Source organism: Larus michahellis, chromosome 1 (genome assembly GCF_964199755.1).
Source record: "Larus michahellis chromosome 1, bLarMic1.1, whole genome shotgun sequence".
Classification (NCBI taxonomy): domain Eukaryota; kingdom Metazoa; phylum Chordata; class Aves; order Charadriiformes; family Laridae; genus Larus; species Larus michahellis.
The window spans coordinates 74,827,515-74,854,023 of record NC_133896.1 but is presented as its reverse complement, the minus strand read 5'-3'; the positions used below and the strand labels follow the sequence as shown (position 1 = coordinate 74,854,023).

Here is a 26,509-nt window from a genome sequence, read left to right as displayed (position 1 = left end):
TTGTCGCTCCGGTATTTGCATAGCACAACATCAACGTGCCTCAGAGCCAGAGGAAAGCGGTAGCTGCTGCTGCTTCTCCTTTTAAAAAACAAGCAGTTATCCATGCAACACCATCACTGCCCGCGCGTGCTCACAGCCATGTCACCGGGGGGGTTACAGCCTTTGGAAAAGTTTTGCAGAACTGAATTTAATCGAGACTGATGATCTTTAAGCCAAACTATAAAATCCAATGGAGAGTTATATCCCAGTAATAGACCCTATTAGAGGGTCTAGCACAGTCTATAGAAAGGATCTCCTCTCTATTAAGTTCTCTAGGGCATGAGTTCTCATTTACACAAAGGGCCCTTTTAGCTGCGTAAAATGGCCATAAAGTAGGTGTAAAAATGATTGATGCCATCTTTAGAACCCCTTTACACTGTGAAAACAGTGTAAAGTGGCCAGGGTGCAAATGAGAATCACACCTGGGTTTGTGAGAGTAAATTACATAGAGCCCTTTGCAATTTCTGTGTGTCCATAGCAGTTTCCTACCCCTTTCTGCGGAATTCACACAGAGAATAAATTTCCAGGACTTAAAAAAAAAAAAATAAAAAAATGTTCTTTTCTTCAGCACCTCTGTCCTTTCTGAGCCTTTTAGTCCCATTCTTTCTCCTGGTGCAGTCCTTGTGGACTCGTGACACCAGGAAACGGCTGGGAGCTGTCTGAATATGCTGTGGTACTTGAAAATCCTTTAATTAGTACTTCCCGAAATTCTTGATCCGAGCAAAATACTTGTTGTAAAACCATACCCAGGGGGAAACCGGTTCCAAACGCTACCCTGTCCATTTCCTCCATCTCTCCCGTTTGGATTTTATGTTCTTGGCATATATAAAGAAGAAATACAGAAGTTACTCTTTGCTAGATGAAAATGCCCCATATTTATTCATTAAGCATTAAAACACCAACAGAATATATGATGAATATTTCTTTCTTCCAGAGGAAAGGGTTAAGCTGCAATGTGCTGATTAGTGAACCGAACTCGGGGGCAGTGGCTCGAAGCAGTGGCTGTGCTGTTATAGAATCACAGAATGGTTAGAGCTGAAAGGGACCTTAAAGATCATCTAGTCCCAGCCCCCCTGCCCTGGGCAGGGACACCTCCCACTAGACCAGGCTGCTCAAAGCCCCATCCAACCTTGAACACTTCCAAGGACAGGGCATCCACAACTTCTCTGGGCAACCGGTTCCAGTGCCTCACCACCCCCACAGTGAAGAATTTATGGAGGCGCACAGCTTGCTAAGCGACTCAGGCTCTCTTAGCCACATCTCCTTTCTCTTCCCTGCCACCGCACCGAAGGCATTTGCAGCGACCCTGTGATCATCACTTCCATGTCTTTCGTGCTTTAGAGGAGCCCCGGCAAATTTAAACCCAGGGGTGAGTAGGCAGAGGCCAGGCAACGCGAGACCAGCCCCATCTAACAGGGGCTGGCCTGCAGGAGCCCAGCGCCTAGGAAATGATGGGAAACAGAGAGTGAAAACATGCGGATGAGATGGAGTTCAAGGGATTAAGGAGACAAAACCCCAGCTCTGGTGTAAATGCTGCTCGGATGGGACCCACCAGTCCTCTTCTGCACCAGCTTGCTGCCGCCAGCCCACGCGCAGCACAGCCTAAGCTACAGCGCTGCAGACCAAGTTATCTTCTGAACAATGGGAAATTTGGGAAAGGGCAGGGTGGGGAGCATGCCCTGCTCTGCCAGCAGAGCCTTCCCCTTGCTTCGCCAGTGGTTGGGGCGCAGCAGGAGGAAACCCCAAAGCTCAGCTGTTGTTCAGCCTCCCCTGGTCCCTCTCCTGCTTCTTGTTATTTTGTGGAGAGGAGAGCCCACATTTTGGGTGCAGCGAGGGTCGTGTGGGTGGAAGGCAGGTATATCCTCTGCCCTACCCTTCCACAGCTGGAGTCATGCAAGGGGTGCGGGGGCAAAGCGATGTCTGAGTAGAAGCAGCACATGAGAGGCACCTCTGCACATCATCTCCTACCGGAGGCCGGCCCTGGCACCGATCCTTAAACGCTGCTTGCAGCTTGCTCCACCGAAGTTGGGGGAGACAAGCTGGTTCCTGCCACTACACGGACGGACCCCTGATACCGGTGGCCAGGTCTCACATTGCCAACCCACCCGCGCACTCCACCTCTGCCTCGGCTCGCTCCAAGCATGCCTGGGAGCCAGGCTTAGGACGTCAGATGGGTGGAGACATCTGGGCAAGCGAATGGGCACCCTTGCAAACGTGCCCTGCAGCCATGCTTACTAGTGGCTGTTATTTTTAGGTGCATAAAAGAGGCCGTTTGGAAGCTGGTCTCAAAGGCCTTCATTTTCTCAAGCTCCTTGCTTTGCAGCTTGGCAGAGCGCACCTTGGTGACGCTACGTCTACTCTAGAAGCACTTTCCATGACAAAAACTTGAGCACGTACACGGAGCAGTGCCCTAGGTGGACCAGAGAAGATTTAAATATGTTGTGATCTTCGGACCCTGGAGGTATGCTTGTCAAGCCCTGGGATGATGTGTGATCACCATATGGAAGACAGTTTTTGGGTAGCATTAGAGCTACTTAGACAACTAGCTTTTGCCAGACTGGGTTTTTGCTGCAGAAACTGTTTCTTCTTTGAAGATTTATAAAAATTTTATTTGCTTCCTCCTTGCTAATGATGATGGCACAGTTTTCTGGTATGTGATTGCTCCACCCCACCTCAGAAACACCCTTGCTCTGGCGGGGATCAGGAAATCCCTACTCATCACAGGGCGTGAGCACCAGCTGCCTTGCCCTTGCACAGCTATCAGCAGGCAGTGCAAAATGCTGCTGACTCAAAATTGCTCCTACGTTTAGAAGTCCTGTGCAAGTGCAAGTGAAAATGACAGATTAAAGGACAAACCAACATACTTGGCTCGGTATAAGGCTCGGTATAAGGCTAATAAGACATAAAGCACTTCTAGAGCCACTTCCAGGGTGCAAAAGCACTGTTTGAATGTGGTTTGTTACTCTATGCTGCTTATTAAGAAATCTCTTGCCCTCATTATTGTAAACGATGTCTTTGGGAGACTGGCAGTCTCTTCTTGCTTCCCTCCCTCCACCCCATTTTAAAAACATTCATTGTTGCGGGGATATATCTTTCAGGCCTGTTGGCCCAACTCCACTGCTGGTGTGTAAGGCTGATTGTCTTCAGAGGAGTTACACCAAAAATGCATTTGGCCTTTTGTGCTTGGAGTATAATTGGTGGAACTGGCTAGACGCCGGGTTTGGGAGACTGCAATTACAGCAATGTCAACATAGTTTTCAATGTGACTAGTGATTTAGAGTCCTCCACTCCAGGAGCACAACTCGAGGTTTCTTAAATTGATCTTTTCTCATAAAATGCCGAGCACTCATACTTCAGAAATCTGTCTGGAGTCTCAAGCAGGGCCCACCAAATCACCATTAGTAAACCCACTCATATTGTTGTTTGTTAGTAATTGGATTAGGTAACCTATATCATTAGTCACTCTGAAAAGCCTTATGTATATTTTATATGGCAGTTGTCAATATATTCACTTTGCTGTTGGTCTCAGCCTGCATTTGAAGAGGTCTTGACCTCCCTTATTACTTTTCCATATGTAAATCCCCATCATGTTAGCATGGATTATACCCAGAGCATCCAAGAGACAATATATTCCCTAAGCATGATCAGCATAATTATAATTAAGCAGTTTGGACCAGATCCTTATCTGGTAGAAATCGGCATAGCTTCTCTGAAGGCAAGAACAGGTATCTACCAGCGAGGGAAATGGACCCTATTTCATAATGGCTGTAGCCCTGCAGATGAGTTGTTCCCAATGATTTTTTAAGCTCTCATTTTGTCTATGGCTACTAAAGAACCTCTTTGGTGAGTATTTGTACAGCAGCATCTTTAGGACTTTGTGACCTCTAGATAGTCTCACGAGGGATGTTTTGCAAGAGCAGCCATACGAAATGATTGAAAAAGATATTCATTAAAACTATGTGAATGTTCTTCCTTGTCAAAAACCTTATAAACACTCATCCATCCGCAGTGTCTATGGTGGCAGTATGCTGACATTTTCCGTTCCCTGGCTACAACTCCCCCTGCCAGCCCAAACCCTACACTTTCTGTTGCTGGCCTTCAGTAGGAGTTAAAGGGTAGAACCGAACGCCCACATAAAAGACCTGGTATCTGTGTTTCCACATCACGAAGCATGCCGACAGACACACCAGGGCTGCGATCAGATTGAGAACCATCTGCAGAAGTAAGTACAGGTTGAGCATGCTGGTGAGGCTGCCACAGTCAGCTGCGTCCTGGTAGACGAAGGTCCTACCGAGGGGGTCTTCAGTGTCCAGCTTGCATTGGCAGGACTCGAGGATGGTATCACAGGTAAACTTTGTCATCTGCAAATAATGGTGTGCAGCAAAAGCCACTGCCAAAACACAGGCAACCAGACCCAGGGCACTCAGGAGAAAATACATCAGCTGAAAGAAAGGAAAATAGGAAAAAAAAAACCAACCTCTTTTTGCAGCTACACGAAGAATGAAGAACACAGACCGAATGCATGCACATGTACTTCACAGGGAATGCATGCATTCAATGGACTATCTGGACACTGTGTGCTTCAAAAATTGGAAGGCAGCTATAACTCCCCGGCGATGCGAAGGTCATCTCAAGAACTAGTAATTCTGCCTTGCATATTTTATACGAGTATTGCCTTGCAATTTTTGAGACCTGATAATAGCACCAAGAAATCTGTGTCTCTATACAGCCAGAAGCTTTATAGAGAGGGAGGGAGCGTCTTCCTCTACCATTGTACCGGCATTGGCTAGACTTATAGTCATCAGCTGAGATAATTAGCAGAGAGCTGAGCAGAACGAGGCTTGGGCTGACATCTTATCCCAGGCTGCGCTGAGAAGTAGGTGTTTTTGAAACTTTGCTCAGGTGTTATTCCCAGCTCTTGGTTTACGTGCCCAAACAAATCTGATTTAGACTTGCAAATCATGCAGGGAGGGGGCTGATCTCCCGCTTGTGGCCCAGTGAATGCAGCCAGCCTGCTTCCTTCCCAGGTCCTGCTGTGGAGTGGGAATGCAAATCTCCATGAGAAAGTGCATGTTGTGCTCAATCTCCTTCCAAAACTCGCCCCATAAATGCGATGGAGAAGTCTTTCAAAGGCGTGAAAGAGCGGTGAGCGCCTTTCATTTCCCGGTGCTGCCCCTGCTACGGCGTGAGAAGGACAAGGGTCTGCTTGTCAGCCCTCCTCCTCCTCCTCACACCAGTGGCAGCTTTAAAAGAGGGTGGCTTTTGTCGAGGGCAGCTATGCAGAGTCCACCCCCGCAAACGCATGGAAACCCGTAGCGGCTCGGAGCCTTTGCCACTGCGGGTTACACCTGAGACCTTTGGATACCAGAGCATATGGACTTCCTTTGCTTTTCATAGCTGGAACTGGCAGTTGCTGTGCTGCATACAAAATATGTGTGAATGTATATTAAAGTCATATTCTGTGTTTAGCCAAAATAGCATTTTTCGTTCTGTTCAGCACTGTAAAAACATTTATTTTTCTTGGCGTCTTATCTGTCAGACACATGGCATGGTTGGGAATCTGTTATTTTAAACAGCAGCTTCTCTCTTTCTCTCTCTCTCTTAACCTCAATACCGCAAGCAAACTATCAATATAAAAGCATTTTTATGACCTTGAAACTCCAAGTACGTATCTCTTGATAAAATTCACACTCCTGGTGTATTTGTCTTGTATCAACAGTGTGAATCAATCTTCCTATTCAGTTGCCAGCTTGAAAAAAAATATTTGGGCTCATTGCAATTCTTAATACATTTTCTCCCGCGCATCGCCGAATTCTTACAGCAAGATCTTAGTTTTCAAGACTTGGCTACTATTAAATTTAATGACTTCCCCTGCAGCTCTAAACCAAGGGCAGCTTCAAAACGAGGGTGACTCTTATTAAATGCAATTCTTTTACCCCCGTAGCTTTCAAGGTAAAGGTCCACAGTAAAGGTGAAGTTGGACAATGGGGACATCTCCCCGTACAGAGCGCTACTGACTGATGGACCCCCTCCAAACAGAGACGTGGTAATTCATAAGACAATGGCATTACTTTAAAAGATGGTGCAAATGTGTTTGACGGGGAAAATGGAAAATAGACAAGCACCGATGACTGTTCCTCTTCTCTGAGGGATGAAAGTTGTTCTGTGATGTAGAAGTCCCAGTGGACTGGCTGGAAGTCCCTGGATTCAGACCAGCAGGAGACAGAACCAGGCCTCCCTAATAAATGAGATATTAAGCTAAGACTACGAGATGTGCCTGATTCTCCCTGGCAGGTATTTTATTCAGCTGCCAATTTCGATCCAAAGTTGGGACAAAATAGTAAATCCACAGCCTAAGCTACACTCCAGGTACGGTAAGCAAGAATTTGCCTGTTGTGTACCTAAAGGGAATGAAATCTCAGAATTCCTTTGAAACACACCAAATACACGGGCAGCTCTTACAGCAAGCCTCAGAGGCGAATAGAGACGCGTGGGGGACATAGGGCAATTTCCAAATGGCTTATTATTCTCACAAGATGTTTGCAGAGGAGTCTCTCTGCGAGCTGCTGAAAATGAACACATTTCCAAATATCAGAGGTAAGGCAAATGCAAATACTGCCTGTGAGGGAGCACAAGGCAGCGAGCACTGAGATCCCATCAACAGATTAATCACATGCCAGACCCGGAGGCAACTTCAGCATCGCAAATACAACCACGTAGTGAGCTCTGCCCAGGAACCAGAACTTGCCACTGGAAAACTGTTTTTTAACAGCCTCAGAGAGATAGTCGCTGCAATTGCTGGTTAAATAGAAGGAGAAAAGGGAAGTGGGGGAGACACAGCATACAATGAGGTCAGAGCATGGCAGCTCATCCTCCTTTGGGTTCCTCATATGAGGAAGAAACGTTTTAGCAATATTTACTGGCAATAGTTTTGCTCCGTGCCAAAAAGAAATTAACCTAAGATGTATCGCGTTCCTCATGGAAAAGGGTTCTCATAGTTATCAGGCGTGAAACCAGAAGGGTTTGCAGACATGGATCCAGGGGACCCCTTCTGAAGGTGGTGGTGGCTCAGGCATGAGCCCGGGCAGGGAACAGGAACCGTGCCGTGTGTCACAGTGTGGGTTGCTGGGGCTGGGTGGGCAGGAGCAGAGGGTGTCATGCTACCGTGGGAGATGCCGTGGTCAGCACCGCAGTGATCTCTCAAATGTTAGCAGATAGCCCAGGAAGTCCACAGGAAATCTCAAGATTTTCCTATGTGGTCTTTTCTTTTTTTTCTTTTTTGACGAGGGAGAGGATCTCGCCTTTTAAATAGACACGTAACATGCTGCTTTGCTGTAATGCAGAGCACGCTTCCTGCAGACGCAGACACGGTGAGGGGCAAAAATTCAGCCTGGGACTTGCCATTGTCCCCCCAAAGGGCAAAGCCACCCGCCCAGAGGCAGTGGTCTCCCTCTCTCACAGATGCACAGGGTGCTGCGGACACCTGCGGTAGTCTCAGGAAGGGATTTCTGCTGAAAGCGGTTCTAACACCTCCTTTTTTAACAGGATCCAGGGCTCGTGCAAGTGTGAAATGAATGAAGCAGCTGTTGAGAGGGAGGAAAGCAGAGAGAACTGCATGGGTGTCCTCCCATTTCCCACCCCAAGGGTGATAGGGTCACCTTGGGGGTTGACTAAAATCCCCCAGGCCTCTGTGTGTGTGTGGTCCTCCTCCCAAAGTGCCCCTTGGGCTATGCAAGGGATCCTGCGGTCCTTACTGCACTCCAGGGAAGGCTGGCCAAGATTTTCTTGTAGGATGATGCTCAGCAGCCTCAGTGGGCACCAGCCACTAGTGTGAAGGCAGGGCCTGGGCTGGGGAGCAAGTCTCCAGGAGGACAGTCGGGGCAGATAGGACTGAGCCCAACCATGGTGCTGGATGAAGCATCAGAGCCCTGAGGAGGAGAGAATGACCCAAGTTGCTTGGCTTTGTCTCATGATCGTAATTTTGGATCCTCAGCCTTGTCGCCAAATAGCTAATGATCTTTTTTCTTTTTTTTTTTTTTTTCAGAAACAGACATTAACTGATATTTGAATATCTGAGAAGTGATACTGGAGATTTAGATGACTCCTGTGTGATCAAAGCCCTGGAGGAGCCTTTTAGCTCCTACTTTGTTGAAAATAGGTACCCTGCAGCCAGAAGCTGTTTGTCTGGACAGGCAGCGGGGAGGGACAACGGGGGATAACAGCTCCCCATGGGGGACGTGGGACAGGAGAGGTGAACAGCCTGGGAATGATCAAGTTTTGTGGCACGCTGCAAAAGGAAATGCCGGGAAGGTGGATGTTGGGGAGGAGGGTTCTTTGGGTAGCCAACAGTCCATGGGCTATTGACTGAACCAAAAGCCTTTCAAGGGAGACTTTAGCTCTAATTCTGCCAGGTGATGAGGAACAACCCATTTTACATCGCCTGGGGAGCGCTTTCGAAACGTTTATTTTCTTGCGGGAGTGATGGCTCATGTTCCTCACTGACAAGGGTGGGTGGCGTTGCTAAGAGTGGCAGAGGCATCTGAGCTGCCCAGCCCGACATGCCGTTCCCACCACGAGGGATGACTCCCTTCCTGCTGGGATGCCAAGTTCAATTTAATGCTGCAGGACAAGCAATAAAAAGCCTGGCGTGGCAGCTCCCGCCCAGCCCAGCAGCTCCCTCGGCAGCCGTAACCCTTACTTGCGGGTGTAAAGGTGACGGGGCGAGAATGTAAAGGCAATCAAAGGGCAGAAACAATTGTTCTTCTTCTCCCTTTCTTCAAGTAAGTACAGGAGAAGCTTGAGAGAGACACAAAAGACACACCGGGGTCTAATTTCTAAGGGAGGATGAATGCCAGGTTTCGAAAAGCCGCTCCTTGCGTTTGATTTCCTTCTGCCTTTCTCAGTTAATAATCACTGTTATTTTGTGTTGCTTGCATCGGTATTTTTCTTGGTTATTACGTGTCTGCAAAATATTAAGAGCCCTGAAAATTACAATAATAAGGAAAAACAGCCCAGAAAAATGGTGTTAAAAATGCCCCATCCCGAACAAGCGTCCTCAGCCTTTCTTTTCTAGTCACTTACGGGTGTCAACGAAGCAGAGTTTGGGGGACGGAGGCGGGGCGTGGTGCACGGTTTCTGCATCTCTCTTGCAATGCTCAGATGGGAATTCGCTTCGTGGAAGAAGGCTTGTTCCCATGGTTTGCTCACGCTTCCCCGTGTTCACTAACGCCCAACCCTAACACAGGGCACCATCCACTGAGACACAGCCGCCGGTGCTCAGGTACAGCCTCCCTCTCCCCGTCTATAAAGGCAGGCAGGCAGGGATTTCTAGCCACACTTTCTAATTTGTTTGTGCCCGTGCAGTTTATTTTTTTCATGGTGAGGAGCAAAACTGCTGGGAAGATGCTCCGATGCTTCTTAGATCACATTAAAAATTAAAACTTGATTTAAGTGGACCCATTTTATGCCACCGTACTTCTTACCCAGCTCTCTATGAATATCTCTACTTAATAGTAACCCTCGGTCTTTCACTGAACACTTCCAAAATTATTTCAGCTTTGTTGATCTGAATCTCTTTGATATTCTTAAAACACAGAAAATAAAACGGTATTGTGTTCTGATGTGAAATATTTGTTATTAGAGTTTCCCCTTTATAGGCTACAGTTTCTTCCTTAGCCGCCTGGAAAATACCAGAAAACCATTCTTGCATTTCAGGTGCATTTTCACTTCTTTTCATGTGGTCTTAAAAATATCCCCCGTATCAACTTTTCTGATTATATTTAACGACATGAGAAGAAAAAAAAATTTAAAAAAAGTCAAGGTACCTTTACTGTGAACTGTACGCACGTCTTCTCATCAGGTTGGTACGAAATACACAGCATAACAAATCCCACTAATGACACCACGCAGACCTGCAAGGGAAGAGAGGTATAATGTGTCAAAGTTTGAAAAAAAAAAAAAAAAAAAAGGACACAAAAATAAATTCTTTTCGAGCCAAAACACCTTGCTGTGTTAGCAGGGTCGTAGCTCAAGGAGCAGTGTATAAGCGAAGTTGTCTGAGCAGGGGCGACAGCCATATGCGTGTGAGATCCTCGCATGTGTGGAAGCACTTGTGAGGAGGGAAGAGCTTCAACCTTCACTTTACAGACACTGAGGCACAAAAAGCTTAACTCAGAGGGACTTTTTGAATCAGACCTACAAAGACGCAGCCCAGCGATAGCCTCTAGGATGTGTTTCACGTTTTTGTCCATGTAACTAACTATGAAAAAGGAGCAGGCGGCTTATGAAGTTGGGCTTGCAAGCCCAAAGAGCACCATCCTTTGTACCCCTGGGTGCTGACAGAGTTTTTATGTCACCAGTGCACGTTGTAAATCAGCAACCATAGCTGCCACTGGAGAAGCAGCAGCACAGTTTACAGCAGAGGCTTTCAACCTCTCCTAGAGTGAACACCTTACCAAAGAAGACATCTCCTCTGTAATCTGAGACTGCATTTTAGCCCTGTGGCAGTAATTGCCGAAGCTTAACACTAATGGAAAAGTATTTATGCACTTTATTATTCATTTAGCTGTCTATATTATTAATTCTGAAGATTGAGATTTATTTGCAGGAGCAGATATTCACTGGTAGGCATTTTCCAGCCACGTAAGGAGGGAAGAGTCTGCTCCGAGGAGCTAGCCCGATAAATACCATTTCCCTTTTTAGGCAGTGTTTTCTGGGTCCCCCCATGGTGCTAAGGACTCAAGTCAAGTGCCTTCCTCTCCCACAGTTTTGGAGGACCAGCGAGCAGATCGCGCAGGAGGACGCAGGAGCTGCAGCTCTGCAACCAGACTGCTGCTTTTTTGGCAGCTCCTCCCCTGCCTGGACAAGAGGAGCCGGGTCCTCAGGCGCGTGGTGAGGGCTCCCTGTGCCGCTGTGGGGCTGCCGGGGCTGGCTCAGGGAATGAGAGGAATCCTGACTGTGCCCGCAGAGGGAGAGGGCATTGCTGGTGGCTGCAGCCATGCTTGGAGGAACCCGTGAGTGTTTGGGTTGGAAAAAACAGGTGAGTCGATGGCATGCATGTGTTTTTAAAATGCCATTTCATAGCCAGCCTTTAAAAAAGGCCCAGATGTGATGAGCTTTTGTGGAATGCTTTCAGATGTGCTAAGGCTTGTCTTCACGTGGCACCGGGAGCAAGCCTTGGCATCCTGGTTATAACTGATAGCTACTGAATTCCCAGTGACCACAGCGAGAATCTGTAAATTTTTTCCCCCTTCCTTTTACTGTGAGGGTTTTTAAGGCTTCTCATTAATTTGAGGCTTTCTGCTTTCCCAGACCAGTGGGATTTGCCTTCTTGGGCCAGACCTGGGCGCGAGTTGCCTTTGCTCGGGGGTGGGACGACGCCATGGAGATGCCTGCAGGAGTGCCGGGCTCCCTCACTGCCCCGTCCCCCCCTGCTCGCTGCAACGCTACGGCAGTGCTGTTCACATCCAGATTTCCAGCTCCACGGGGAACTGCTCGACCTGCAGTGAAAAACGCATAACTGTCCTTTTAGGCAGCAATGGTTAAACACATTTCTTTTATGATCGGATAAACAAAATATGAAGCTTTTCTTTATATCTGCATTGTTTGTGTAAGGCACTAGACAGCAGCCCTGTAAAGGGAGAGTGCCTCTCAAACACGGGTGGTCATGTCCCTCAAGAACCCGTGTGATTAATAACACTTTTTCCATAAAGTTTTATTTCATGTCATTTCGGTAGGACATGAATAGGAAGTATTGCCTGAGAACATCTCTAAAGAAAGCGTCAGTATTATTTACTCCTTTCCATGTCATGTGTATTTATATTCTGGTCCTATGACTTACACATGGCCTCCAATTTATTTGTTTTCTTCTTTTTATTGTTGACAGCCATAGCTGACAGGGTTGTTGGGGGAAAAAACAACCTTTCTTGTCAAAGGTCCTTCAGTGCTGGGCTTTTTTTTTTTGCCCTATAGTGCTTCTATGTTACTCAACCACGTTTTATTTCTCAGGATGAATCGCCTATGTCCTTGGTCCCTCGCACTGTATATTAATCTTTTAATTCAATTAACATGCCCATAAAACTTAAATCTTAAGGAGACCATATCTCTAGTAATATCCAAATGATAAACTCCCCCAGCGGCAGTAGCGGCTGAAGGAAAGAACTTGCCGCAAAAACAAAAAAAAAACCTAAAAAACTAAAAAAACCCCTAAAATAACTAAAAAAAGATTCCCCCATGTGAAATCAAAGGGGCTGCTCACGTCAAAGATAGACCTAAGTATTTTCAGGATCTAGTGCTGAAGGATCTTGTTATAAACAATAAATCAAATTTGCTTTGCTTCAGCTACACTAGTGGGCATTTACACTTGCATGAACCGAGGGCCAGATTTGCCTCCAGGTTACTCTCGTGAGACATCATGGGACTGTGCCCACTCTCCTATTCCCATTCCCATTTTCCCACAGAAAGACAACAGAGCTGCATTCATTTCCGAGAGCAGCGCCAAATACCAGCGGTGGAATTTTCTCTCTACCATCAAGTGCCTCGTACAACTTCTGCAAAAGCCCTATCGGCTTTCAACGCGGCAGGATCAGACCTCCCTCTTCAGAAAGCTTCCCATACAAAAGACTACCGTTTAAAAGGATTTCCATTCCTGCACGCGCTTTCTAAAGTTCCTCTGGGATTTAAATAATATACTCAGGGATACTTGAAGAGGCACATTTGTAGAGAGGTATTTATAAAAGATTACACTGGGTCGGGATTCCGGCAAGTCATGGCCGGGATATTTCAGAAGGCTTAAGTATTTCTTTTATAACAATATCCCAACTTCTTTTTTTTTTTTTTTTTAACCAGAGATGTGTATTTTTGTACGTGACGGTAAAAAATAATGTTGCTGAGAACTATGACCCATATCGGTTTTACATTTCAGTTCTTTAAAGGTAAATTCACTCACTGGAGCAAACTGAAGCGTGGAACTTTTATACAGAAAACAGCTTTATGCTTCTATTTTATACATTATTAATAGATCAGTTTTGAATTATACCTGTGAAGTGTAATAGAATAAATATAAAAATCCTCTAGTAAATATTCGTTAGGACCCGCTAAGTGACTAAGACAGCTGCCTCACAGCAGGCACGTTACGGATGCTGTTGATGCTGATTGCTAAGTAGCATTAGGTAATCCTGCATCCCAGTGCTTCGATAGCCACTGCAATATCCCAGCGCGAAGCACACATTTCCTAGGCCTTACTGACTAAGCACACAACATAAAATGCAATTGAACTTGCTTTAGCACTCGCTTGCCACCAATCAATATGCATGTGTTATACAAATAAAATAGATTCTATAAGAGCTGCAGAGCAGCAGTTAATTAGATCAGCTCTTGTAACGGTTATCTGGAAATCTAGAAATATGCATTTCTATGCTGAGTGAATTTCAACTCAAGTTTATTTCAAGATCCCGTATTTCAAAATTTTCCAGACAGACTAATGCACCCTTTGCTGGATAGGCAGTGATGAGAAAAGTTATCCAAGGAAATAATTTAAATTTAGAAAAGTACTGCCTAGAAGAAGACCCAAATGTGATACAGATGTACTTAGGAAGGCTACAGACTTAATTTTGGTTAAGACATACCCTGTGAAATCCCCCAGTTCACAATCCAGGGAAAACAGCTGGTTACTAACCTGGCTGAAAAACTTAAACATTTATGCTCTAGAAAAGTTTCAACACTATTTCTTTTTAGCAGGAAGCAGTAGACTTTCCTTCATTGGCCAGGAACATCCCAAGGCTTGAAAGTGACTTAAAAATTTTTTTTTTTTTAAATCCCAATCAAAATAGAAGTAGACCTTTTCCGGGTGGCCCCCACCCCAAAGAGGGCTAGAGCCTGTTGTCGTGAGAACTGAATTAAGATGCTACAGATTTCAGCAGGAATGGGAACTGATTCCAAGACCATCGAAGAGTGGGTCCCAGTTGATTTGCCTGGGAGGATACCCAGACCCATGGAGATCCAGCATGCAGTCCTTGGCTCCTCAGGGCATTGGCAAGCCAGCTCTCCCTGCACGCGCGCACAAGCTAGCACAACTGGCTGTTTCTCACAGCTTGGAGCCTCGCCTGCTGCTGCAAAATAGATGGTTCAACGGAGAGGCTGCAACCATACTGCAACGCACGTTCGGCACTTGCAAGGAGCATGTCTGTACATATCTCCATCGCCTTAAAACCAGAACTCAAGCAGTAAAGAAGATCGCTCTCAAGCTTTGTGTACCCAAAATCCTTCACCACCAGCTTTATTTCAGCTGATCCACCATGCTGAAGAGCGCCGGCTGCCAGCGAAGCACGGAGGGCTGACACCCTGTCCAGCATGGTGCCAGCATCCTCCTGCACTAGCCAACCCTGTCCCTCCCACTAAACTTAATACACTTCTGAAAAGCGTCACGGGTGAGAAAAACAGGCTCATCGTCTCCGACAGGAACAAACACAGGTGGCAACGCAGAAGGGTGCTTGGACCAAGCTCACAGACATTGCCGCCCAGTGGAGGACCATGAGGCTCGGGGCAAGGGAGCCGCTCTCCCTGTGCTCACCTCCCTGTGGCTCACCCGTGTCTGGTCCTGCCAGGACTAAGCACAAGGGGTACGAGCGGTGCAAGGACACCCCATGGTAGTGATGAAGATGGTTATGGAATGTACAGAATTGGAGACATATGAACACATAGGGCACAAATTTCCACTGTGGTTTGCATTCATTGTCTTTACACGCTGACATATTAGTGTGCTTCGCTTTATTTTAACCCATTTCAAAAACACAGATTGCTCTAATCTCTCTGCATCTCTCTCTTGTACATTTGTGAAACTGGTTTTTCTTTCGTTATGCTACAACTTTAGTCTGAGCGTTGCTATAGAATATGTGGTTTTCTCCAGCAAAGCGCTTCCTACCCAGAGCACCTTGTAAACCCTGACACACGGGTAAAGCGGGAGAGTTGTCAACATCCACCAAGATATGAAGGAAGGAGGCAAAAATCTGGTTCAAAGGAGCGTCTTGGGTCTACACCCCACCACGAGACAAATGCTGCAAACACTCACAAAGACATAGTATAGTTCATCTGCTCTTTAGATGGGGGCTTGTTAGCAAGAACCTCTTACAACAACCTTTAGGGGCAGGAAGCAAACATGCTGGAGGACAATACCTCTCAAATATGGGCAGTGCAACGCCACATGGCATTGTTGAGACCCACGGGTGGACTCTTCCTTTCTAATAAGAATGTAAACTCTCAGACTTCAGGGGAAAAGCTGCTAGTAACAGAATTAGGAAGAAATTTCCATTACGGACAAGCTATTTCACAGTTTCTCACTTCAAGACACTATGGATCTTTCTGTTTGTAGGGACAAGGGTAAAGAAATTATGTCTCATAGCTATCTCTGAAGACTCTTGCTTAACTTCAGAGGCAATACTTGGCTTGACAGCTCACCCGCCTCATCAGATATGGCAAGGCTTAGCTCCCCTACACACGTTTGGAGAAGCCATGTTATCCACAATTTCACAATCCCACTGAACATAGACTTTGATGCGAGAAAGAAAATGTTCCCATTGGCTTTGCCATTATGAACCAGGATCATCTCTGATCCCAGACATCTGTACAGGCTGTTGCAGACAGCCACACTGATGTTCGTTTGCTTTATGAGGTTTGAGGAAATGGCAACGAAAGCAGGTGCTACAGGCAGCTTTCACTGCTAGCTTTCATCAGCCTTGAGTCTCACTACCACATGTAAAAGAAGCCAGTCTGCCACACAGAGGGATTGCACCTTAATCGTTTTTCCTCTTACAGATTTCTTATTAGATTTAAGGACAGTCTAGTTGCATATAAATTACTTCCAGAAATAATAGTTGTACTAATAACGATAAACATGTATATTGTCGTTGCAGGCAAAGGCCATCTTAATCTACAAAAATCACTTCTTTGACAGCCATAAACTCCCATTATAACCGACCATCCCTGTCCCACCTACAGAACTGAATATTTATGTCTTTACTACAAGTCCCTTCAAACCGTGCAATAACACACCATGAGAGATACAAAACTTTCTTTTAAATTCTGTAAAGTAATCAAAACCCTGCAAGAACATTCATAATCAAATGAAACCATATTTCTCTGTAACGATCTTTGCTGTTTAGGTCAGTCGCTCAACAGTGGAAATGGTCACTTGTGCTATGGTGAAATTCAACTCCGCCGGCAAAGCACTGTGAAGGCTGCCATCACTTACAAAGCCAGGAGCTGCAGCAGCAGTCCGTTACTGCCCTTAAGTCAGAAATATGGTGCTGGGTGATCAAATGCCTGAGGGAGCAAAAAAACCCATTAAAAGGTCCCAGAGCCAGCAGTGATTTGCAACGTGAAAAGTGTAGCACAGCTAAGAGTGCTGCATGAAGTTGTGGTTTGAGACGTGTCCATGACTACGAAACTATGGAAAGCCATCAACTCTACAGTCACAAGGTTGCCTAGACTAAGGAAACCTGTTTGAGCAGTGTCTCTCTCCAAATCTCTACTTAGGCTTTTTGCACAAATATATTCCAGTCAGGAACTCTGATTTTCTCCCTTCTTCCCCTTGAGGCTGTAGCTAGGCCAGAGGGCTAAACCACAGAGGTGTCCAGGATCAGCGCTTGGCCAGGTATCACACAGACCTCTGGTGTGGAGCTACCTTCTCAAACCATTCTGAAAGGTGATGTTTCAACATTTTTTCCCCTCAAAAATTTCCACTCTGTAACGGATCAAAATTTCAGCTCATGAGGCATCAATGCAGAGTTACTCTTAGAAAATTATCAGATTTAATCGCAGAGGGCTCGGAAGAGTACAGCTCTGGTGCTACATACATATATGGCTATAAACAAGCACTGGAAACCTCACCAGGGCATATTTCATGCAGCGTACCTCGTTGCATACCATCCAGAGTTTCACATACTTTGGAGAAGGTTCAATTAAATACCTAAACTTGGAGGATCTTCTTGAAGGCAGTCCTCCCTCAAACCTTTTGATGTTTGCCCATGGCTATTTGAAGCTAACTTGTATAAAAAATGGATGCCTGCATGACTATAATTTCCATTAGCTGCTTTGATGGCACCAGTTTCTAAGTGTCACCTTTTATTAAAAATTGAAATCGGTTTCCCTAATAACAAGTAAAAGTTAAAAACCCAGCAAGGCTGTATAGGAGGTAAAGCCTGACTGAAAGCCACCTCCACAATTGCTGCAGGAAAAGGTGTCAAAAGCAACAACAGAAAAAACCAGCGAGGGGCCAGGGCTAACAAGAAAGCGTCTCTCTCCTTTCAGGCTTTAAAAGTGAACATGTTCCAGGGGTTTTTTAAATACTCAATCATGCCCCATATCAATATGGAAGGGGATCAGATGCCTTCCAATTATTGACCCTCTCTAGGAGGATAAAAGGGTTGCCTCACGCATAAAGCAGTTGTCTGATGTTTGGCAGGGCCACCACCGTGTAGTCGGAGCATCCGGCCTTGTGCAAAAAATGTTACAGCCAGCAGGTGGGAGGATCCGGAAAGAGAAAGGCAAGAAGGCTGACAGGGGTTTACCTGTACGGGCTTGCCTCATTTTATCATGCGAGAGACCATCTGCAGAAAGGCTCTTAGGTGGAAACATCTACAGAGCCTCATCTGCGGGGAAATTGTCAGAGACAACGTGGCCCTTGAATTGCTTTGTTACACTGAGACAGGGAAATGGTCTAAATTATAGGAAGCGAATCCCTTCTGGTTGAGAGGAGCATGGGTCTAATCAACCCCAGCTAATCATCAGGACGCATTAAACCCCAGTTTCTCCTTTAGATCACTTTATAGCATAGTATCATCCTTTTTTCACCAGGCGCCTGTATACAACGCTTCATCCTTTCAGCATCCGTCTCACAACATTCTCAAAGCTTCTCCTTAACAGTTACACACATCACCCTCGTACCCATTTTCAGGATGAAAATCCCAACCCCTGGCCTCTACCTGTTGCCATCTTCTACCATTTAAAAAGTGTTCAGCCTAATTTTAGGGGCCTTGCTGCTTCCCTGGGAACCGGGGATATGCCGGAGCAACTTTGCTGAGAGCTGTACGAGCCAAAGAAGGTGGTGGGTGCGGGGAGCTTGTCACACCACCTTCCTGCCCTTCTAGCCCCCAAACAACATGAACCCTGACAAGCTAAAGAGGCAAAGGCTGGGCCGGCGCCGCCTGTTACTGGCAGCGCTATTGATTTTGGCACTCAGGTTTACCAGCCCATGAGCACGTGCTGAGTCAGTGGCACGACCCACCATCTGAGTCATACTCTCATGCAGAAGCACATAAATCAAACAAACATCTCAATTATCAGCATCTGATAGGGCTGCACAGCATCGGGAGACAGTCCTGGCTGTTTGCTACCCATGTTGCACTAAGCATCGAAAGATCTTTGAAGCATGAAAGCCAGCCAAACTCCTCCATCCAATCCTGATGCTGCCACGCAACGCGCTCTCACCCCTCATCTCCTGCAAATGGTCCCTCACAGTTGGGTTTTACAGCCATTGTGGGATCTTCATTTGCCTCACCTATCCTTGTCTGTGAGATGCTCAAAGCGAAGAATTTGTTTCCTTTGGTGAAGGTTTTAGCTTAAATTTTTTTAAAGGTTCTTTAAAAAACAAACAAACAAACAAACAAAAAACCCATAAAAACTTAAAGTGACATAAACATTTCTAACTCCAGGTAAAAGAATAATAATGAAATTGCTTTTTCAGTTAAAAGTCTGCCTGCCTTTTGCACCACAAAGACCCACATCAGCCTTACTCCACCAGGGCAGAGAAGCCAATGCTTGGATGCTGGTGCCAAAAAGCCATGAGCTATGGCTAGCCCTTGGGTAAAGCTCAGCGATCCTCTCGCCTGGGGAAAGAGCTGGGGAGATGTGGCTCTGAAGGGCCTGAGCAGGGAGAAGCATCAGAGGTCCAGGGCTGGGAGCTTGGCCCGTGGCAGATATTTTGAGACACTTTTTGCAATAAAATAAATGACAGCTGGAGCCACGGTTGCTGCCTTGAGCTGCATAAGGAACAGATTTTTTTAAAAATATTTTTTAAAATCCCAACTTTATGTACATCCATCCATACATATGGATTTAAAATAACTTTCTGACAGAAATAATAAACACCCTGGATAATAATTTCTGATGAGCATTTCTGTAACTTTCTTAACTGCCTGAGTCTGCAAAACGGGGCTGAAAGGGAGCATGTCTATGAAAACTCTGATACTCTCTACTTTTGATCACAGTGGAAATAATCTAAGAGCAGATTTTTCGAGGAGAAATACATCGTTTCTTCTTCTGGGTGTCAAAAGGCCACAAACTAATGAAAAAGAATGAAAAGGATGCCATTAATATCTACTGCTTCTGCAACGCTTTTCATCCAAGGATCTCAAAGCAAGGGGTGACGGATAGCCATGATTAACCCCACTTTACAGGGGAAATAACAAAGTCTTAGGAAGGTTAAGTAACTTGCCCAAAGCAACGCAGCGAGTCAGTGGCAAGATACGGAAAAAAAAAATAAAGCCCTGCACTCCTGGGTGGATTTGTGAAGAGTTTGTCCAAGCTCCTTCAAAGCAGCAAGAAGCAAGAGGCTGCTGTGGCGATCCAGCCTGCAGTTTCGGGTGCTGAGAACAAGTCTCACAGAGGAGCTGGACCACTGCTTCAGACCCGGACACCTTCCCTGTAAATGGCTACAGGTAGGCATAACAAATGTCACCCTCACTGTTTTTAATTGCATTTATCAGCCTACCCCTAGCAATGCGGCAGAGGCATTTTACGGGGAATAGGTTGTTGAAGCTGAAGCAGAAGTAGTAAATCACACAGGCTCCGTGGTTTCTGTCCTTTAACAAACCTTTCCTTTGGTTTCTGACTAATGCCCCACCAATTTCGGATGAAATGCTTTTTGAACTAGTAGGTTTTAACCAGGTTTCATGGTGAAATGCCCTTGATGCAATGCAAGCTCTAACGTTTCCCGCAGCGGGAGGGAAGGGCTGGTGCCAGGCACCCTTTGGAGCAGAGCCCTTTGGTGTCAGGGGCATCCTCCGCTCCCTGTCAGCAGATCGCTGGCCACACTTATTCCACGGGATGGTGAACCCAATCCCCGGCCTGCGCTATCCTCACAAACCTAGCTGGTCAGGTTTTGAACTGATTTAATTTGGACTGCCTCGCAGGCTTTTCCTCGGTAGCATTTTACTCCAGCTGCTTCTCTAATTAAGTTCCTTTTCATTCATGGTAATGCACTAAAGCACTTGATTTTCAGCAAGGAATGGTGTCACCATTTTGCCACTAATAAAGAAGAAAAAAAAAGAATCTTTCAATCAATCAGGGTCTATTTAACACATTAGCAATTTGCCTTCATTTTTCTGTCATCCTGCATTAACAGCTGTGGGGTCAAATCCAGCCCTGGTGTAATTCCAAAGGAGTAACACTAGGAATGAGCTTCGTCCATTATCTCTAATGTTGTTAAAAAGGTCTCGATAATAGATTTTTTAAGTTCTTGATTCTGAATACTAATCAAGTCCTTTAAAAAGAACACTTGAGTGGGATGCTACTAAAACAAATATGCTCTGGTATTTTACACCACATCTTTCTGTTCTGTTGCTCATTTCTGTGTGAATAAATGAGTTTCAGGAAGTCACTTTCTGCCACGAGATTTGTTCTTGGGCAACACGTGGGTCATCCATCCCCTACCCATATGCCCTCCATGCAGTCGCCCACAGCTGCCCAAGAGCCAGCTCATAGGACGTCCAGCCACACGTAAGATGTCCTAGCCAAGGGTCCTCCTTCACGGACCAGTTTCCCCCCAGCTCTCCGGAGGCTGGTCCTCAGCACGCTCCCTGCCACAGCTCACCAGCAGCACCCTGTGACCTGCACACCCAGAAACTCCAGCTCAGCAGCTCCTGGCCATCTCTGTCCGACGTCCCAGTGGGCACCAAGTACCTCCATGAAGACATCACAGTGGAGGAACAAAGTAAATGCGGCATCGTGTTGCATCTCTTGCATTTTGCCCCTCAGATATAGGCTTTGCATTACTCCCGTGGTGAATCCGCCATGGCCAGTGCTCCACATGTGCTCTCTTGCTAGGAGGCTCTGGGGCTGCACCACCACCTCAGCCTCTCCTCTCTAGCACTGGTTTCCCTTTTACCACCCTCTGCTGGTGTTAGACCCCTCTTTCCCTCCTGCTTTGGGCTGAGGGTGCAGGAGAGCAGTGCGGCTCCCCAGGAGCCTACCTTGCCATGTCCCCCCACCACACAGTCCCTGCCATCACGCCGAGGGCAAGCAGTGGGGCACCAAAATCCATTCTGAGCCAGGGAGGAATCAACCCACACGTGAACGTGCCGGTGGCTCAACATTGCACCAGAATATCCAAGGTGAGAGTCACTAACTCAAACCGTAGGTACAGTAAGCCCTGCCCATGGGTCCCTACCTGCAGCCCACAGGGCACACTGGTCTTCCCGATAGCCAGGGCAACCTGTAATATGAAGCAAAGCGAAGCCCTGACCCTCACAGCCAGCACAGTCCCAGGAGATGTGTTCCCCCAGGGGTTATCCTGGCTGGCTGGCGGGTGCAAAACGTGACCACCACGGCTGAGAGATGAGTTTTGCTTTGAGTTGAGGACTAGCTCAGGAATGCACATGGTGAGTTTTGCCTGTTTTTCAGGGGGGGACTCTGAAAGCGACTGAGCTTTGCCTCGTGTGGGCATCTAAATGTCACTACTGCTGGAGGCTGCTGCTAAAAACAAAAGGTCTTCATAAAGTAGTGACTTTGGTGGGGTTTCAGGCCTCCTCAAGGGACATCGGGTGTATGTGGATGTCTCGGATGCAGTTTGGATGCTGATGGCATTCATATGGGCCAGGGACTGCTTCCATGGCTTTTCTCACATCCCTGGCCATACACTAGTCCAGTCTAGCTCATTCTTTCCCCGGTCCTTGTGCGTCAACTTTTTCTAGTGAAAAAGCTATTTCAAACCTGGGATACTCCAAGTGCTGTCTGGAGAAGAAATAATCTGACCTTCAGAATCCCCAGATAAACAGGAGGAGCGAAAATGTCACATGCTGCTATTTTGCCATCTGTATTCCCCCCCTGGCTTGTAACAGCAAAAACCATGGGAGGAAGTTCTTCTCCTGAGCAAGGGCAGGATCTCACCCCGTGAAACATTGCTAAACTCTTAGATACCCCTCTGGTCAGAAGAGAAACAAGAAGGGTGAGGTGAATTACAGGAGCTCTTCTTTTGGGAGCTCATGGCCTGCTCTTTCCACTCTTTGCAGGGTTGCCCAACAGGATTAATACAGCAAACCCCAAACGGTTCAGGTGTTCAGATAATCCTTCAGCTGGCAAGGAATTACATTTATGGGAGATCCCCCCACAGCTGTTTAGCATATCGAGAAATCCTTAAGTACCTAAACCCGAATTTATTTGCTGGGAGTTCTTACAATCTAACAACACCCAAACCAGTGCTAACACGTCAGTATATATTTACCTGAAGCCTGCTGCCCAGGAAAAAAAGAACCTGCATACTAAATTGCATCCATGGCACGTCCCAGGCTCTTAATCACCGACCCTGTCTCTCCACAGGCAAACCGCACGTCCGCGAGCACACGGCCAAGGGGGGGAACACACCACGCATGGCACCGAGACCCTGCACCTCCTCCCCACAGCTCTGCAGGGGCGCTCAGCTCTGGGGACCAGCCTGGGCTTCCCCACCAGCGATGCCTTCCTATTTACGCCCGGCAGGACCCTGCCCTTTACCCCATCCCTGCCAGCCCGCTCAGCGAAGCTGGTGTGTCACTCGAAACTGCGCGTGACTTGGCAGGAGCCGCTGGCGGGCCCTGGGACGAGCTCCCATTCCCGGCCACGTCACCCACCCGCCAGCACCGTCCCCCTCCCCACAGCCACCTGCAGCCTCTCCCTCCCGTGGGGGAGAAGTCAGGGAGCAGCGGGGAGGTAAGGAGTTAAATCACAGCAGTTCTTCAACACAGCACAGAGAGGAAGCTCAAAAGACAGCCATTTCTCTCCTCTTACTCTTACCAAACGCGCCCGGCTAAAAGTTGCAAGTAATAGAGTTATGCTCTCACTTCTAAAATCTGATTGTTAGGGTTCGGTGGGGAAAGAGGGAAGGCAGTGTAAGTAAGTAATCAACATTTTTTTTCAGCATCACCAGGCAGGAGTTCACTGCAAAGCACAAGCTAATACATACATCTAGTGAACGGCAACCCTGTATTTTATTTAAGGTCTGTCGGGTATTTCAGGGAAGAAGATGAAAGATCGTGTTATTCTGCAGGAGGCAGTTTCCTTGGGAAAGTATACCCAGACATTTAATCCCAGGAATATTTATAGTTAGCATAACTCAAATGGTGTTGTGCATGCAGTTGGTTAGTCTAAAGTAGAGCGTCATGCAGCTTGCATTAATGTTGGCAAAGGCACTTTAGGGAGAAACAGACTTTATGCTTACAATTATCCCAGCCCAATATGGAGTGTCTCTGACTAGCAGAGAAGAACTGATGCCTGCCATAAGGAAGCCCAGCACTGTTACAGAGATGCCTAATGCCAGCTGTAACAAAGCAAACAGCAGCGGGAAACGGCAGCCACAACAAGTGTGGGATTCCTCCTCCTGGCCAGTTTTGGGATCCCCCTTGGTTTTCTTCTGCTTCTTCTTCTTCTTCATCGTGGACTCCTGCGTCTTGCTCGAGCCGCTGCTTTTCTCCCCTTCGGGTGCCTTCCCTGACTGGCTCTGGTTATTCAGGGACGTGCTGTGCTGGGGTTTCCTCTCCTCCTCCTTTCCCATGCCGATGAACTTTAGGTTTTCACGTGCGTGTGTGTGTGTGCGCGCGCTGATGGGGGTGGGAGTTTTTTTGCCCCCCAAAGCTTCGCTTTGTGCTGGCTGAGTCGTTCCTGGTATTTGAATCAAGGAGGCTGAACAAATATGGAAAACATTTGGAGCAGATTGTCAGAGCTTCGAAATGCCACATATAGCCCGGAGAAGAGGGGGATCCAAGGGGGGTAGCGAACTGCCAACGTGCAGGCGCCGGCTCTGCACGGGGACTGGCTGCGCACACGCGGCTGAGCATGCGTGCCGCCACAGCTACCGGGGTGTGAGCACACACGTGTGTGCGTGCTTGTGGAGGAGCTGGAGGGGCAAACAGCATGCAGAAAGCCTGCATTGCCAGCTGCTGAACGGGAGGGAAATCTGTCTCACCGGGGAGCCGGGAGCATCAAGTGCCCGTGTCTGTGCGCGCACCCGAGCAGGCAGGTAGGAGCTCATCACGCCGTGGCTCCCCTGGGGATTACTGGCACGCAGAGCGTAACTCGGTGAACCCACGCAGCGCCATGCACACAACAGGCACGTTTCGTACACCAGCCAAATCAGATTAAATAGGTGCATTTCAGTGGGAGGGAGCTGACTTATGTGTATGGGAAGTACGAAATTAACACGAATAAAAATTCAAAATAATATCCTGGGGAGCCAAAAGGAATCCTGTCTCCTCCCAAAAGTTACAAAAGCACAGCTAGGCATGTTTTATGATGAGGCGGACAGGGACCGGCGATGTGGACTGGTGCTTCTCTGCAGGTACTGGTAGCGCATGGAGCTGAACATCTGCTGAGAGAGTTTCCAGGGCAGCAAGTTATCCACAGCAGGAACATTGTTTATGTTACCTAAAAGAGAGAGGGATGTCTTACTGTGGACATGTGGTCACTGCACTTTGTCCATATGTTGGCTCACGCTGGTGCTTGGGGACAGCACACCAACAGAAGTGGTGGGGCTTTTTCCTGGAATACTCTAAAATTGTTCTGCAGCTGAATCCAGAGCTGGGAGACCTGGAAAAGCCTCTCAGATGCTGGTGGGGCTCCCCAGGGGCTTGCCCACGAAGGTGCTAGCAGGACTTGGATCCGCAGAGTCAGACAAGGAATATTAGGTCTGTGAATAGGTGGGAGCAAGAAGAGGTGGGTGGTGAGCAGTCCCGCGCTGGAGGCGATGCCGGCAGCCATGGCTTCAGCGGGGCCAAGGCAAATGCATCCTCACCAGGGAAAACCATGGGAAGCGGGAGGCTGCCGCGATGCCTGTGCTTAGCTCACGCCAGACGAATTACTCAAAAGCTTAGGGGTAAGCAGGTGCTTAAATGCTTTGCTGGCCCGGGGCCCGGGTGCGTACAGCCTGATGTATTGCCCTCCTATGAGCCAGGAGCCACATTGGGGCCAGCAGAGCACTGAAACCCCTTCTCCCTGTGTGCAGCTCCATGTCCCCACCACCACAGGGACACGTGAGGACATGCGGGCTTGTGCTGCTGCCCCACCTACATCAGCAAAAGAAGCATAAATGGGCCAGCCAGCTCTGTCCCCATCATTTGGCTGTGTATTCTTTTCTTTTCCTTCCCAGAGAGGAGTCAATTCGAGCAAATGATAGCAGCAAAGTGTTGGGAGGAGGTGGGCAGGAGGGAAGAAGACATCAGATGTTGGGGAAATCATCAGTAAAGCTGCCTTTGAATGCTGCATAGTGGTTCAGGGGGGAATAACCACGATGTTGAAGCACTCGGAGAGGTTCCTACACATGCTGAGATAGCATCAAGGAAATCTTTCCTTTGACATATTGGCAATGCCTTCTGAGAAACTGATCTATTTCCAGCTCTTTATGGCATTTAACAGCAATGAACTGTGTCTTCTGTATTAATAAATTATGATGTCACTTTGTTTTAGGAGTTAGGCAATATCCTCTTTGGTTATTTATATTACTGAACATATGAAAGAAAACTAGAAACAAAGTGATTACAGATGCTTTCTGCACACATAACTCTCACGCTACATCCATAGACCAAGATTAAGATATATTTTTCAAAAAAGGAAAAGAAACTAGAGGTGAAAAAAAACTGAAAAAAACCTCTTCCCTAGTCGTGTTGTTTACTGTATCATGTTTTCGTAGCTTCTTACCAAGATGTTTTGTCACCATCATACACTTTTAAAAATATCCTTATGATAGCTTGCACTCACTGGTGTACCTTGCCTCTTGATCTCAAAGCCGCATACAATTATATTTAACCACATTTTTGAGAGGGGTGGGATGTTCAAGGAACATCACCAAGGTTAGATAGGGAAGCAGCGGCAAAGCTGAGAACAAAGCTGAGTGCACCCTCAGCAAGTTTGCTGACGACACCAAGCTGTGTGGCACGGTTGACACGCTGGAGGGAAGAGATGCCATCCAGAGGGACCTGGACAGGCTCAAGAGGTGGGCCTGTGCAAACCTCATGAAGCTCAACCAGGCCAAGCGCAAGGTCCTGCACTTATGTCATGGCAATCCCAGGCACAAATACAGGTTGGGCGGAGAATGGATTGAGAGCAGCCCTGAGGAGAAGGACTTGGGGGTGTTGGTGGAGGAGAAGTTGAACATGAGCCGGCAATGCGCACCTGCAGCCCAGAAGGCCAACCGCATCCTGGGCTGCATTGACAGAAGCGTGGCCAGCAG

General features: G+C 47.2%; 1 protein-coding gene across 1 annotated transcript; it reads right to left on the bottom strand.

The window, feature by feature from the left end:
* Positions 1-886: 886 nt before the first annotated feature.
* Positions 887-24,039, bottom strand: SSPN (sarcospan). Its single transcript, XM_074587384.1, has 3 exons — positions 23,507-24,039; positions 9,864-9,950; positions 887-4,481 (listed from the first exon to the last, which is right to left on the bottom strand). The coding sequence occupies exons 1-3, from the start codon at positions 23,837-23,839 to the stop codon at positions 4,116-4,118; spliced, it is 786 nt and encodes a 261-aa protein (XP_074443485.1). The 5' UTR covers positions 23,840-24,039; the 3' UTR covers positions 887-4,115.
* Between the last annotated feature and the right edge of the window lie 2,470 nt (positions 24,040-26,509).

Excerpts from the sequence above, each read along its gene's own strand:
- SSPN (XM_074587384.1), bottom strand. The coding sequence starts at position 23,839 with ATGGGAAAGGAGGAGGAGAGGAAACCCCAGCACAGCACGTCCCTGAAT. Across the intron at positions 9,951-23,506 it reads CATATTGGGCTGGGATAATT|GTCTGCGTGGTGTCATTAGT; the intron begins GTAAGCATAAAG and ends CTTCCCTTGCAG. Across the intron at positions 4,482-9,863 it reads GCGTACAGTTCACAGTAAAG|CTGATGTATTTTCTCCTGAG; the intron begins GTACCTTGACTT and ends CCTTTCTTTCAG.